The sequence below is a fragment of the Theropithecus gelada genome, chromosome 12 (assembly GCF_003255815.1).
Source record: "Theropithecus gelada isolate Dixy chromosome 12, Tgel_1.0, whole genome shotgun sequence".
NCBI classification, from domain to species: domain Eukaryota; kingdom Metazoa; phylum Chordata; class Mammalia; order Primates; family Cercopithecidae; genus Theropithecus; species Theropithecus gelada.
Genome location: NC_037680.1, coordinates 106,144,375 through 106,160,951, shown reverse-complemented (window position 1 = coordinate 106,160,951; position 16,577 = coordinate 106,144,375). Strand labels below are relative to the sequence as shown.

Below are 16,577 nucleotides of genomic sequence, written 5' to 3'. Positions count from 1 at the left end.
CTCATAAAAATCTTCTGTAATGATCTATATTACTTTGCGTAGGCTTTGGGGACAGATTTGTGGTTTATTTCAGACATGCCACTACCCCCAGGCTGGCATTAAGAAGGGGAAAGAAACCCAGTTTTTTTTTTGTATTTTACAACTATCTCAGAAATGAAGCTTCGAGTCAAATTCCATTCTCTGTGTCTGAGTTATGGTCTTTTACTAAGATAATGTTAATATCGTAAGCTATACAAAATGGTTACTTCAATTATACTCCTTTTATTTTCCCTTGTACTCAGATAATCCGCATGGCTGTACATTGAGGCCGGTTGAAGGAGTGATTTGGTGCGTTTTCTCAGTGCTCTGAAAGGATGCTCTGGGTTGGACATTTGATGACATTTTTGTTACAAGTGCTATCTCTGTTGAAGGATTTTAGTTGGTTGGAGTGACATCTAATTTAATGGCTGTAGGACAATCTATCTGCTCTAGCAAAATTGCCATTTCCACGTCTGGTCAGCAAAACTTCAATTTTAGTGTAAAACAAGTTCATTTCATTTCTATTTTAGGAAGATTGAAAATGACGGGGATAAATATGAACAAATAATAGAAACATGTGTTTGAGATTAGACTGTAAGACTATTTTTCTTAAAGCTAGGATTTCAACTAGATTATGACATACGTGATTTGATTAGATTGCTGATTATGAAAAGGAAGTGGTTCTTTTGAACTTTGAGTCTCACAGCCAAAGCACACTGTTGAGAGGCGCCAGGTAACAGACACTGTGTTTTTTTGTGTTTTAGGCAACTTTTTCCTGTACCTGTGAGGAGCAGTACGTGGGTACTTTCTGTGAAGAATACGATGCTTGCCAGAGGAAACCTTGCCAGAACAACGCGAGCTGTATTGATGCAAATGAAAAGCAAGATGGGAACAATTTCACCTGTGTTTGCCTTCCCGGTACGATATATACTCATGGTTCAGTTATTAGGTGTATATCTGTACAACATGCACTTCTCTCTCTCTTTTTTTATTTCCATAGGTTTTTGGGGAACAGGTGATATTTGGTTACCTGAGGAAGTGCTTTAGTGGTGGTTTGTGAGGTTTCGGTGCACTCATCACCCAAGCAGTGTACACTGAACCCGATTTGTGGTCTTTCATTCCTCATCCCCTTCTCACCCTTCCCCCTGAGTCCCCAAAGTTCATTGTATCATTCATATACCTTTGCATCCTCATAGCTTAGCTCCCATTTATGAGTGAGAACATATAATGTTTAGTTTTCCATTCCTGAGTTACTTCTCTTAGAGTAATATTATCCAGTCCCATCCAGGTTGCTGTGAATGCCATTAATTGATTAATTATTATTATTATTTTTTGAGACAGAGTCTCACTCTGTTTCCTAGCCTGGAATGCAATGGTGTGATCTCGGCTCACTGCAACCTCTGCCTCCTGGGCTCCAGCGATTCTCCTGCCTCAGCCTCTCAAGTAGCTGGGATTACAGGCATGCGCCACCACACCCAGCTAATTTTTGTGTTTTTAGTAGAGATGGGGTTTCATCATGTTGGCTAGGCTGGTCTTGAACTTCTGACCTCAGGCGATTCACCTGCCTCCACCTCCCAAAATGCTGGAATTACGGGCATGAGACACTTTGCCCAGCCTAATTCGTCCCTTTTCATGGCTAAGTAGTATTCCATTGTGTGTACTTGTTTCTTTATCCACTCATTGACTGATGGGCATTTGAGCTGGTTCCACATTTTCAGCGTACACTTCTTAGTTAAGGATGGTTAAACAATGCTTTGCGCGGCTGTTGAACAAGGCAGCTTCAAGATCTCATTTGGTTCTATCAGTCTCTGCTTTATGTAATCAGGGAATGGAAGAAGAAAGTTCACATGGAGCTACACAATGTGTCCCTTGGCTTTCTGCCATTAGAGTGCTTCCGTTTCAGCATTACCCCATTTTTGTTCTGGAAAAATAATATTCCTCGTCCAGTAGAGGCTTGGCTATTTTAAAAAGCAATTCCACAAGTATATACTGAGTGTGGGCTGGCACTGTGCAGGGTGATTATGTTCAGTAACTGAAGAAAACCCAGGATAAACCACAAAAGTCACCAATTCTTCCTGTTTATATTAATTTCCTTTTGTTCATGCACATTCGTTAGTTCAAGTTCCTGCTACCTTATTCTCCACAATGGGAAGTTTTTCACATTTCTTGATTAATGTGGTGTGTTCTTGGATGTTACATGAGACTTCGAAATCCTCAGAACACATTGAGGGCCTCTAGGGAGAGTGCAGTGGACAGTGTGCCTGTAGACGTCATGCTCTGACAATCATCTTAATTGACTTACTGCTCAGCCAACTTGATTACAAACCCTTCAGGAGCAGGAATGACATTTTACCAGGGAATGTTTTGACACGGCTATTTTGATGCATCTTCAAAGCAAACACCAAGTTGTTCTTGGTTTGTTATAAAATAATGTGCAAAAACTGACATCATCTTTCCTCTTTCCATCCTATTCTCTTGCCAGCTTCTGACACTGGGTGGGGATTCAGGATAAGGTAGGAGTTGGAGGGTGAAAAAAGGGATGGAACGAAGTGGGCATTGGGGTTATTAAGTACTCATTGTAAGAAACAAGAGTGCAAACATAGTCGAAATTTGTAAAAGTGAAATTCATTCACTTATCTATTCCCACCTAAGCTTTATCAAATCCTAGGGATAGGTTAATATTTTAGTATATGCTTTCATTGTGTGAGTGTGTGTGTGTGTGTGTGTGTCTGTGTGTAGGTCAGAGTGTGTGTATTTCTCTTGCAGGCCAGATGATTAAGTATTCTTCTACATGTTTTTAAAAAGTGATATGATCCCTGTTGTTCTGTAACTTGCCTTTTTTCAGTGTGTATTTGGCAGTAGATCACAGACATCGTACCAAGTCAGTTCGTATGGAGTCACCTCATTCGTTTTAACAGTTACGTGGTGTCCCCAAATTTTTATCTCCAGGTCAGACTCCCCTCCAGACCTACTTACTTGACAACCTACATGGCATCTCCATTTAGGTGTCCCAGGACACCCTAAGCTCGGTCATCTCCAAGCTGACCTCATCGTGCTCCCAGCCCGACACAGCTCGTCTTCCAGTGTTCCATCCATTTCTAGAAACCAGACATCTGAAGTCATCCTAGGTGCCTCCCTCTCCCGCCCTCTTTGTATGTTTTCCACCTCCAATGCTCTCCATTTTACCACCTAGAGAATTCTCAAATCCTCACCCTCTGCAGGCCCACTGCCAACACTTTCAGGCCAGTGGCCTTTGCCCCTTGCCTGTGCCGCTGAGATGGCCTCCTGCTGTTCCTCCAACAATTCTTGACCCTGCTGCATACTAGAGCCAGGGTTCTCATGTCAAAGTGAGTATCGGCCTTTGTCTCATCCATACCCAGACCCTCCATTCCCCACATGGCAGCAGGGGATCCCTTCCCAGTGAGATTCTGATGTAGTTGCTTTTCTGTGTAAACTTCTTTTTCACATTGCTCTTTGAACAGAGATTGAAATCCTCGGCCTCATTGTGCTCCAGGATATCTCTTTTGCCTGCTTTTCCAGCCCTATCTCACCCCCATGTCTCCCTTGCCCTGGTTTCAGCCACCTTGACCTTTTACCTCTGTAATAACTTGACCTCTCATCTGCCACAGGATCCACCCTCTCATCCTTGTGCTTGGACAATACTTCCTCCCTGTCTGCTTTTTGCTTGGTTAACTACTCCCAGATCTCTGTTGTTTCAGGCCTCTATTAAATGCCCCTTTTCTCAGGAAGTCTTGGCTGAAGGCTTCAAGATAAGTCTCTCTCCATTTTTCTCTTCTATAGCTCCTTGTTCCTTCCTTCACAGTACTGTCTGTTTTCAGTGTACATTTGTGTGTGTGACTCTTTGATTACTACCTGTCTTCCCTTTTTTATTTTATATTTTATTTTATTTTGAGACAGAGTCTTCCTTTTGTTGTCCGGATTAGAATGCAGTGGCATGATCTTGGCTCACTGCAACTTCTGTCTTCCGGGTTCAAGTGATTCTCCTGCTTCAGCCCTCCTAAGTAGCGGGAATTACAGGAGCCCGCTACCACACCTGGGTGATTTTTGTATTTTTAGTAGAGACAGGGTTTCACCATGATGGCCAGGCTGGTCTCAAACTCCTGACCTCAGGTGATCCACCCACCTTGGCCTCCCAAAGTCCTGGAATTACAGGACTGAGCCACTGCACCTGGCCTGTCTTCCCTTTTTTAAAGGATGGTTAAGCCACGTGAGGGCAGGGCCTGGATCAGTTTTGTTCATGATTGTCTTCCACAGTGTTTGACAAATTGTGGACACTCAGTCAATGTGTTAATGAGATGAATTAATGAAAGAGTATAAATATATACAGATATTTGAAGCTATTCCTCTATTGATGAATCTTTTAGATGGTTGCAATTTCTCTTTTGGAAGTAATGTTAAACAAATGAAGATCCTTTTACAAATAGTCTCAATCAGAGCTGGCAAGTGGAGGTTTGATATTTTATCTGGGTTTGTTCTCAAAGAGGTTTCATTTTTTTAAAAAGGATTTTATGTGCACAGAATTGAATTGATGCTAATACTTGGTTTGTGGCACTCTCCGATCTTGTTCATGCATAGCCTGTTTTTACATATTTACTAAGCACCAGTGAAACCACCACCAAAAACAGAAGTTGTTTCTGAAAACTAACCTGATAGCCTCCTCCTTTATTCATCCCTTCACCTCTCCTTTCCCTCCAGAGATAACAACCACCCTGAATCTTGAGTTGATCAGTTCTTTGTTTTCTTTTCTTTTTTGTTTTTGTTTTTGGAGATGGAGTCTTGCTCTGTTGCCCAGGCTGGAGTGCAGTGGAATGATCTTGGCTCACTGCAAGCTCTACCTCCTGGGTTCATGCCATTCTCCTGCCTCAGCCTCCTGAGTAGCTGGGACTACAGGTGCCCGCCACCACACCCAGCTAATTTTTTTGTATTTTTAGTAGAGACAGGGTTTCACTGTGGTAGCCAGGATGGTCTCGATCTCCTGACCTCTTGATCTGCCCACCTCGACCTCCCAAAGTGCTGGGATTACAGGGGTGAGCCACTGCACCCGGCCTGTTTTCCTTTTTAATCATTTTAATATTTACATGTTTTTATAGAAACATTTATTTTTAATTCTTTTAAAATTTATAAAAATGGTATCATGCATGATTCATGTTATGGTATCATGCATGCAATTCTCTGGTACTTACTTTTTCACTTAATACTATTATTACTAAGACACCCATAGCGTTGGAGTTGACTGCCATATAAAATTCGATTCTATGAACAGGGACAGATATGCATTCTTGTATGTCTTCTGTTGTGTATGTGCTTGAGGTTTTTAAGGTATATACCTGGAAGTAAAACTGTGGAACATAAAATATGTAATTGACCAATTATAGGATGTCATATCTAACTGTTTTTTCCAAGTGTTGCACTAATATCTACTTACATGTGCAGTATATAAGAGAGTTTGTAGACTCACGTCTTCTTCAACATTTGGTAGTGTCAGAATTTTTAATGCTTGCCAACTGGATAGGTATAAAAAGGTAACTCATTATGGCCTCTGTAGTCTGCTGAACACTAATAATGCTGACCTCCTCTTCATATGTTTATTTGCCATTATCTGCGTGTGTATGCGCACTCTTCTTGATTTGTTAGAATTCTTTATTTTTGATACTAATAATTTGTTATACAAATTATAAATATGTTCTTCAGCTTGTAACTTGTCTTTTGACTTCAAGGGCTCTTTTGGGGAATAGACATTATAGTTTTCAAACTTTACTTTTCTAGCTAATACATTTATGTCCAATTTAAGAAAATGTTTCCCTTCAGGAAGATTTAAAGGATATTAACCTGTGTTTTCCACTAAACATCTACAATTTTTGTTTTATACCAAAGTCTTTAATCAATATGAATTTGATGTACTATATATTTATATAGTATGAAATAGGGATCCAATTTCCTATTTTATAATTTTATTTTTAATCTTCAGAAATACACCATTTCTATAAATACATAGTATATGATACTTTATAATGTGTCCCTATTTCTTCAAAGCTACAGATAGAATTTGGAATAACTAAATAGCTGTGTATTTTAAATTGTGCCTATTATCTTCTCAGCATTTCTGCACTGTCATGGTTGAACCATTGATTTGAAATTTCCAGAAATGTAATTAATTATTTTTGCTTGTTAATAGGAAAAAGAATTTTACTGTTACCATCTAAGGTGATTTAATGTCTCCAATGCTAATATCACATTATAGCACATGTAGGCATATAGGAATCTCCTTGGGCCTTCTAATAACAACAGTAACAATACTAGAAGCGTAGTCATGTACTGCCACCATGATGACAGTCAATGATGAACCACATAAACAATGGTGTGCCATAAGATTACAATGCTTTATTTTGATGGTAACTTTTCTATGTTTAGATATGTTTAGACATGCATAAACAATGATGTGCCATAAGATTACAATGCTGTGTTTTAATGGTAACTTTTGTATGTTTAGATATGTTTAGACACACAAATACCTATCATTGTGATGCAATTGCCTACAGTATTCAGTATAATAACATGTACAGCGCCGGGCGCGGTGGCTCAAGCCTGTAATCCCAGCACTTTGGGAGGGTGAGACGGGCGGATCACAAGGTCAGGAGATCGAGACCATCCTGGCTAACACGGTGAAACCCCGTCTCTACTAAAAAATACAAAAAACTAGCCGGGCGAGGTGGCGGGCGCCTGTGGTCCCAGTTACTCCGGAGGCTGAGGCAGGAGAATGGCGTAAACCCGGGAGGCGGAGCTTGCAGTGAGCTGAGATCCGGCCACTGCACTCCAGCCTGGGTGACAGAGCCAGACTCAGTCTCAAAAAAAAAAAAAAAACAAACAAAAAAAAAACAAAAAAAACATGTACAGATTTGTAGCCCAGGAGCAATAGGCTATCCTGTATAGCCTAGGTGTGTAGTAGGCTGTATCATCTAGGTTTGTGTAAGTATATTCCATTATATTAGCATAATGATGAAATCACCTAACGACACATTCCTTAGAACACATCCCCATCATTAAGCAATACATGATTATAATACTTTGACTTTCAGTTGATATCAAGACCATAGCATTGTTTTACTACAAGTATATGAACTTGGTAATTGTACTTAGACTCCTGGTATGGTTTGGCTCTGTGTCCCCAGCCAAATCTCACCTTGAATTGTCATAATCCCCATGTGTCAAGGGTGGGACGAGGTGGAGATAATGAACTCATGGGGCAGTTTCCCCCATGTTGTTCTTGTGATAGTAAGTCATTACAAGATTTGATGGTTTGATAATGGTTTTGCTCAGTTCTCAGTCTTCTCTTTCCTGCCACCATGGAAAGAAGGACATGTTTGCTTACTTTTCCACCATAATTGTAGGTTTCTTGAGGCCTCCCCAGCCCTGTGGAACTGTGAGTCAATTAAACCTCTTTCCTTTATAAATTACCCAGTTTTGGGTATTTCTTCATAGCAGCATGAGACCTGACTAATACAACTCCGAAACAGTTTGGTCGTTGCTGGTAAATTCATCAGAATTGTGCTGGAACCCAAGAGATGGCAAATTGATCTGGACTCACAGAACAGTCATCTTTTATGTCTTCTGTTAAAACAACAAAACTGTTTTATAGCCCCACACTTGTAAAGAACAGCAAATTCTGGTTTAAGTAAGCTGCTTTCTGACAATAGTTCTACCATTTTCTGAATATTGCAGATTGAAAACTCCCATTTTCATGAAATAATATGAAACTAGATATAGGAGCCTTTGTGCATTGGTCACAGTTTAAACAAGTTTCAAAAATAATATTTTTTTACATTGGCATTTACATCATATTATTTTATTTTCTGAGGTTCTTGAAACATGTGTAATTTGCTTAGAGTTAGTTTTCCATGTGTGAGAAAAGTCCTCCCTGTGAAAGATCTTTCTTGTTTAATATAATTTTAAGGCAGCCAGAGAACCATAGCAGCAATTTAAAATAATGCATTTCTGCTCTCCTTGAATCTGTAGCTCTCCTGTCATCTGTCTCACCTTCCACTTCGCCCAAAGGTCACCCCTGCCTCCATCAGGGTCTCTCTGACTCCCAACTACTTTTCTTCATTGCATTTTCACAGAGATGGGTCCAGGGGAACCCCCCCCCACCCCTGGCTCTGCTCTTTTTTATGCTTTAGCACAAATCTTGATCGGGGTAGAAGAGATTTGGGATATGTTATCTTGGCATCACAACTCCCTCTTTGCTCATCTATCTGATGACTTGTTCTTGAGTTTCCTTAAGAAGGTTTCTTCTTTGCCAGTTCCAGTTCCCTGCAGGAACCCCCATTCCCATAGGTTTCTCTCTGTCTTTTAGCTTAGCTTCTAGTGCTGCTTTCTTATTGTGGCCAACACACACACACACACACACACACACACACACACACACACACACACACTCTGCAGCAACGCATAATCCTCAAGCCTCAGTGGCTTCCAAGCCAAGGTTAATTTTTGCTTGTGTCATAGTCTGATGAGGGCACTCAGCCTCTAGGCAGTGACTCAGGGTTCCGGGTGCCTTCATGTTGGGAAGATACCATCCTCAAGAAGTGGTCTTCACAGTTGCTGCTGAAGGCAAAGGAACAGCTGGAGAGTCCTATGTAATGTTCTTGGGGCAGTGCCTAGTAGAATCTGCTATCCCTTCCACCACATGCCATTTGCCAGAATTCAGGCCCTTATTCCCTAAAGTCACTGACTAGGAAGAGGAAAGAACATGGGGAACACGTCTTGTCCATGCCATGCCAGGTGCAAGAACCAGTAGCTGTTGGGGCTGGGATTTGAACCCAGGTCCTTCTGCAGGATTATTGATCCTCTTACTATACTGTTTTTCCATGTTTGCAACTATGTGGTGTGCTGAGTACTTTCCTGTCACAAATGCATGATTTAAGATGATGTAATCCCTCCAGCATTTTCATGTCAAAAGATCTTATTATAATAAAATAAATATTAGGCAATTTTGTCTAAAAAAGCGGGGCTGATGCTTAAAGGGGAGTTTACTAATGAGTTTAGTTCTGAACATCTTTTTTTTGTTGTTCCTCACTTTATTCTAAAGGATATTACAGGGCCGGGCGTGGTGGCTCACGCCTGTAATCCTAGCACTTTGGGAGGCCGAGGCAAGCAGATCACCTGAAGTCAGGAGCTTGAGACTAGCCTGGTCAACATGGTAAAACCCTCTCTCTACTAAAAATACAAAAATTAGCCAGGCATGGTGGCTGGTGTCTGTAATCCTAGTTACTTGGGAGGCTGAGGCAGGAGAATCGCTTGAACCCAGGAGGCAGAGGTTGCAGTGAGCCAAGATCACGCCACTGCACTCCAGCCTGGGCAACAGAGTGAGACACCATCTCAAAAAATAAATAAATAAAATTAAAAAATAAATAAATAAATAAATAAAGGATATTACAAAGGATATAGATGAAGAGATGCATAGGGCGTCGATATATGTATGTGACTGGGTGTGTGTACACTCGTGTGTGCGTGCAACACACATGCGCACACACACATCACCACAAGCCGTCTCCTGGTTTTCAAACACAGATCAGTTACATCAAAAGAATACACAACTCAGCTGGGCACGGTAGTTCATGTCTGTAATCTCAGCACTTTGGGAGGCCAAGGTGGGCAGATCACTTGAACCCAGGAGTTTGAGACCAGCCTGGGCAACATGGCAAAACCCCATCTCTATAAACAACTCAAAAGTTAGCCGGGCATGGTGGTGTGCGTCTGTAGTACCAGCTGCTCGGGAGACTGAGATGGGAGGATCGCTTGAGCCTAGGAAGTAGAGGTTGCAGTGAGCTGAGATAGTGCTACTATACTTCAACCCAGGTAACAGAGTGAGATGCTGTCTCAAAACAAACAATCAAACAAACAAACAACAAAAAAAAATATATAACTCAAAAGATACCTCCACATTACTGGAATCCTATTCAGTCATTAGTTATCACTCCAGTCCATCATACTGCATGAATGTCTCCCAAGCTGTGGCCACTGGGTTTGCAGGTTTCCTTTTTATCTCATTGGGTTCCAAAAGCAGGAGTGGTCTTGGCACACATGTATTGTACCCTTTAAGGCATCTGTTATAATTGAGCTGAAACAATGTCGTCTCTTGCTCTGAGACTCTTTCGAGATGATAGTACCTCCCATTTATTTATTCCTTTACCCTTGGCTACTATTTCTCCTTTTTTTCTATTTGTTGTTTATTTTTACTCAACTTTTCCACCTCTGGAAGGGACATTCGGTTTGGTCACCGTGCTGGTCCAGACTGCTGCTAACAATGCTAATCTAGCAAGGGCCTCCCCTCAGTCTATTCCCATTCATGTAGGGTAAGGTTACATAGGCTCTGAACCAGTGAGCCATTTTTACCACCCAGGCAATATAGCTGTACACTCTTCGCCCCAGTTTTGCCAGTTGGGGTCAAAGCATAACCAATCCCCATTAGGTCCTTAGGAATTCTGACATAAGGTTTAAAAACATAGTTACAGTTTTCTGTTTAGAAATCATCTCTGCTTCCAGTACTTGCAGTTGCAGCCCTAGTACAAGGACCATTGTATCAGGTAGAGGAGGAAAAATAATTATTTGGGGGGTAACTTGGGAAAGAAAGAAAAAATTATAGTTGTTATACCAGTGTACTCTCTACCTTGGCAAGAATTGCTTAATCATACCAGCATTCTTTCCATCCCCTCTCCCCAAGATCAGCCAGAGGAAAAAAAATCTAATGGGGACGCCCCGTTAATCCCATTCATATTCAGTGTAAGCACACAGCTGCGAAGCCAGGTAAGCCAGCCCTGCCTGCCTTTTGCCTGTTTCAGAAACCATTGTTTCAATTACCGGTCCTCTTTCTCTATCAAACTATCACTCTGAGGAGGATATCTCTGCCCATTGTTGGACATTGTGGGCTGTACAGTGTGTTCGCTGGTCTGAAAAAATGATCACCATCTAAATCCATGTAATATCTTCTGTTTCTTGTTTTTTGTTTTGTTATGGCACTCTGAGTGTGTTCATCTTCCGCGGGGTAAACAAAGCCCAGTCCAGAGTCAGCATCTATTCCCTTTAAGACCTATTTGTAGCTCCCCAGTCTGCCAGCATCAGTCCCACTCACCAGTTATGTTCAGGGCTTTCTTTCCCCACAGAGAATCTGCCCCATAGCCATCAGCAGTCTCTGTCTCTCTTATTGACAAACAGTACAGTTTTGGCATTATGTGCCCAAGGAGGGTGCAAGAGGAACGTGTCTAGATTGATCCCATCTCTGCGCTGCTGCAGTGCCCCTATATCCCGTATCCACCCCTTTCATGGACTCAGGTGAGCACCTCACGGGAGCATCCATAGATATCTGTTTGTTGATTCCAGTCACCTTCTGAACCTGGAAGGGAGTTCTTCTGATGGACACTGACGAGTTCTACTTTAATGCACCCCTCAAATCTTCATAGGGCCATGCTCCATGTGGGTTTCTTTTTGATAGGACAGGTTTCCACTGCCCTCTTGCCTGAGTGTATGGCCAGACCATTGGTCACTGCCCAGGAAGTCAGTAAAAACCCAAACACAGGGGCTTCCACCACTGTTAGTTCTTCCATTACTCTTAGAAAAACAGCATGTAATTCAGCCTACTGAGCAGATCAGCTTTTACCTTCTTTGATCAAAGCAGCAGCTTTCCAAACAGGATATTGTCCATTCATTTGCAACTACTGTCTGTAAGCCAGGCCGCTCCTTGTTGGTCAACTGCGAGCTGCTGGACATCCTTGGACCAATTATTTTTCCATAGGAAAACTGCATTTTCTTTGTGGATTAACTATTTATAATTAATTAATATCGATTAATTAACCTCTGAAGCACCAGATACATACACAAAAACCTTCATACAGAGGGGAGTGTATCTTCCTTTTGAAAATGTATCCCACTGTGCTCTGATTATTACGAGTTTGATCATGCAAAATTATTTTGTTTGATGAATGAATTAATTCAAGCTGTGTTGTTGTCACCAGAGGACAAAAACTCTCAGCAAAGTCTTCACAGGAGCATTGTTGTCTTGACACAATGCTTATTTCTCTTGAGAGGAGAACGTTTCTTGGTAACGGAAAATATTTTCAGCAAAGAATCTGCACCTCCAAATTTGTTAATATTTTTGATGTTTTTGCTTTAATTTCTATGTCAAGTGTCAGTACAAGAAATTTTTTTTTTTTTTAGTTATGGGCAATCTAGAAATGCATAAATATGGCAGATTGGGTTTTGAGTTGGTTTAGTAATAAACATTTTTCTTTAGTTTTCTTTCTTTTCCTTTTTTTTTTAAACCTCACATGCTTATCATTTCTTTGTGGTGAGAACACTTAAAATACACTTTCTTAGCAATTTTTAGGGACATAATACATTGTGACTATACAATAGATCTCTGGAAGCATTCCTCCTGAGATTTTGTATCCTTTGACCAACCTAGGTACTCTTTTAAATCTCTCCAATCTTGTCCTCGCCTCCTCCCACCCTTCTGGTAATCACCATTCTCTCTACTTCTATGAGTTTGCCTATTTTAGATTCATCATATAGGTGGTATCACACAGCATCGGTCCTTCTGTGTCTGGCTTATTTCCCTTAGCACAGTGTCCTCCAGGTTGATTCATGTTGTTACAGATGACAGAATTTTCTTCTTTTGAAAACCAAACATCGTATGTTTTCACTTATAAGTGGGAGCTAAGCTATGAGGACACAAAGGCATATGAATGATACAATGGACTTTGGGGACTCGGCGGAAAGGGTGTGAGGGGTGTGAGGGATAAAAGACTGCAAAGTGGGTACGGTGTATACTGTTCGGGTGATAGGTGCATCAAAATCTTACATATCACCACTAAATAACTTACTCATGTAACCATACACAATCTGTTCCCCGAAAACCTATGGAAATTAAAAAAGGCCAAGTAGTATTTTATTGTGTATATATACACCACATTTTCTTTATTCACTCACCTGTTGATGGACACTTAGACTGAATCCATGTCTTGACTATTTGTAAATATTGCTACAATGAACATGATAGTGCAAATATCACCTCGAAATAGTGATTTCAATTCCTTTGGCTATATATCCAGTAGTGAGATTGCCACATCATACAGTAGTTCTATTTTAGTTTTTTGAGGAACCTAAATACTGTTTTTCATAATAGTTACACTAATTTGCATTCCCAACAGTGTTCCAGAGTCCCTTTTTCTCCATATCCTCACCAACACATGTTATCTTTTGTCTTTTTGATAATAGCCATTCTGACAGGTGTGACTTGATATCTCATCGTGGTTTTAATTTACACTTCCCTGATGATCAGTGATGTTGAGCCTTGTTTCATATACTTGTTGGCCATTTGTATGTCTTTCTTTAGAAAGTCTATTCAGGGCTGGGCATGGTGGCTCACGCCTGTAATCCTAGCACTTTGAGAGGCCGAGAAGGGCAGATCATGAGGTCAGGAGATCAAGACCATCCTGGCTAACACGGTGAAACCTGGTCTCTACTAAAAATACAAAAAATTAGTTGGGCATGGTGGCACACACCTGTAGTCCCAGCTACTTAGGAGGCTGAGGCAGGAGAATCGCTTGAACCTGGGAGGCAGAGTTTGCAGTGAGCCGAGATTGTGCCACTGCACTCCAGCCTGGGAGACAGAGAGAGAAAAAAAGTAAGTCTGTTCAGGTTTTTTGCGCGTTTTTAAAATTGGCTCATTTGTTTTATTGCTATTGAGTTGTTTGAATACCTTATATATTTAGAATAGTAATTCTTTATCAGATGTATGGTTTGCAAGTATTTTCTCTTATTCTGTAGGTTGTATTTTCACTCCATTGATTGCTTCTTTTGCCATGCAGAAGCTTTTTAGTTTGATGTAATCCCGTTTGTCTATTTTTGCTTTTGTTGCCTGTGCTTTTGGGGTTATCTGCAAAAAAATCATTGCACAGACCAATGTCACAGAGCTCTTCTATTTTTTTCCTGTTTAACAGTTTCAGATCTGATATTTAAGGATTTTTAAATTGATGTTTTGCATATGATGTGAGATCAGAGTCCAATTTCATTCTTCTGCATGTGGATGCCCAGTTTTCTCACCACCATTTATTTTAAAGACTGACTGTTCCCCATTTTTAAATTTCTTTCTCTTTTTTTTTTTTTTTTTTTGAGACAAAGTCTTTCTGTGTTGCCCAGGCTGGAGTGCAGTGGCATGATCTCAGCTCACTGCAACCTCCGCCTCCTGGGTTCAAGTGATTCTTCTGCCTCAGACTCCTGAGTAGCTGGGACTATAGGCACCCACCACCACGCCCAGTTAATTTTTGTGTGTTTAATAGAGACAGGGTTTCACCATATTGGCCAGGCTGGTCTCAAACTCCTGACCTCAGGTAATCTGCCTGCCTTGGCCTCCCAAAGTGCTGGGATTACAGGTGTGAACCGCTGCACCCGGCCCCATTCCCCATTTTATGTTCTTGGCATCATTGTTGAAAATCAAGTGACTGTAAAAGCATAGATTTATTTGTAAGCTCTCTGTTGTGTGCCATTAGTATGCATCTGTTTTCATGCCAGCACCATGCTGTTTTGATTGCTATAGTTTTGTAGTATGTTTTGAAATTAGGTAGTATAATCCCTCCTGCTTTGCTCTTTCCACTCAAGATTGATGTTAGCTATTTGGAGTCTTTCGTGGTTCCATACAAATTTTAGAATTTTTAAAAAAATTTCTGTGGAAAATGTCACTGGAATTTTTGTAGGAATTTCATTGAATCTGTAGATTGCTTTAGATAAAATGGACATTTTAACAATATTAACTCTTCCCGTCCATGAACACAGGATATCTTTCCATGTATTTTTGTCTTCTTCAATTTTTTTATCAGAATTTTATAGTTTTAAATTTACAGATATTTCCCCTACTTGGTTTAATGTATTTCTAAGTATTTTATTTTGTAGTTACTATAAAGAAAACTGTTTACTTCATTTATTTTTTAGGTAGGTCGTTGTTAGTGTACAGAAATGCTACCACATTTTGTATGTTGATTTCATATCCTGCACATTTACTGAACTCATTTATTAATTGTAGCAGTCCTTTTGTGGGGTTTTAAATAATTTCTATATATAAGGTCATGTCATCAGCAAACAGTCTAACTTCTTCCTTTCTGATTTGGATGCCTTTTATTTCTTTTTCTTGCCTAATTGCTCTGGCTAGTATATTAAGTTATATGTTCAATAGAAGTGGTGAGAGTGGGCCACTCATTTCTGATCTTAGAGGAAAATCTTTCAACTGTTTACTACTGAGTATGATGTTAGATTTGGGCTTGTCATATATGGCCTTTATTGTGTTGAGGTACATTCCTTCTATACCTAGTTTGTTAAGAGTTTTTATCATGAAAGAATGCTAAGTTTGGTCAAATGCTTTTTCTGCATCTATTGAGATGATGATGTGGTTTTTGCCCTTCATTATTTTAAAGTAATATATCTTATTTATTGATTTGCATATATTGATACTTCCTTGCATCCCATGGATAAATCCCACTTGATTGTGTGAACGATTCTATTAAATTCAGTTTGCTAGTGTTTGAGAATTTTTTCTTCTGTGTTCATCAGGGATATTGACCTGTAATTTTCTTTTGTCATAATGTCCTTATCTGGCTTTGGTATCAGGGTAATGCTGGCCTTCTCTTCCGTGTTTTGGAAGAGTTTGAGAAAAATTGGTATTAGTTCTTTAAATAATTAATACAAGTTGGCAGTGAAGCCATCAGTTCTTGAATTTTTCTTTGATGGGAGACTTTTTTATTACTGGCTCACTCTTTTACTCATTCTTGGTCTGTTCACATTTTATATTTCTTCATGATTCAGTCTTGATAGATTGTATGTTTCTAGAAATTTATGTATTTGTTCTTGGTTATCCAATTTTTTGGTATATTATTGGTTATAGTGTTAGAGTAATTCTTTGTGTTATAATATAACAAATCCTTTGTATCTCTGTGGTATCAGTTGTAATGTCCCCTCTTTCATTTCTGTTTTTATTTAGTTAAGTCTTCTCTTTTACTTTGTTAGTCTAGCTAAAGTTTTGCTGACTTTGTTTATCTTAAAAAAAAAAAACCCATTAGTTTTGTTGATTTTTTTTTCCTATTGTTTTTCTAGTTTCTATTTTATTTATTTCTGATCAGATCTTCATTATTTCCTTCCTTATATTAACTTTGGGCTTAGTTTGTTCTTTGTCTAGCTTCTTTAGATGTAACATTGGGTTGTTTATTTGAGATCTTTCTTCTTTTTTGATGTAGTTATGTATTGTTACATCCTTTCCTCTTAGAACTGCTTTAACTGCATCCTATTAGTTTTGGTATGTTGTGTTTCCATTTTTGTTTGTTTCAAGATATTTTTACATTTTTCTTTTGACTTATTCTTTGACTTACTGGTTGTTCAAGAGCATGTTGCTTAATTTTCATGTATTTGTAAATTTTCTAAAATTCCTCCTGTTATTAGTTTCTACTTTCATATCATTGTAATATGAAAATATTATTGATGCAATTTCAGTCTTCTTA

At 39.6% G+C, this 16,577-nt stretch overlaps 1 protein-coding gene across 1 annotated transcript in view; it reads left to right on the top strand.

The window, feature by feature from the left end:
* Window positions 1-16,577, top strand: part of DNER (delta/notch like EGF repeat containing) — a 367,125-nt gene that overhangs the window by 207,839 nt on the left and 142,709 nt on the right. Inside the window, exon 6 of the mRNA XM_025405375.1 lies at window positions 783-936. Within this exon, the coding sequence (XP_025261160.1) occupies window positions 783-936 (154 nt within the window). The remainder of the gene's footprint in view (window positions 1-782; window positions 937-16,577) is intronic.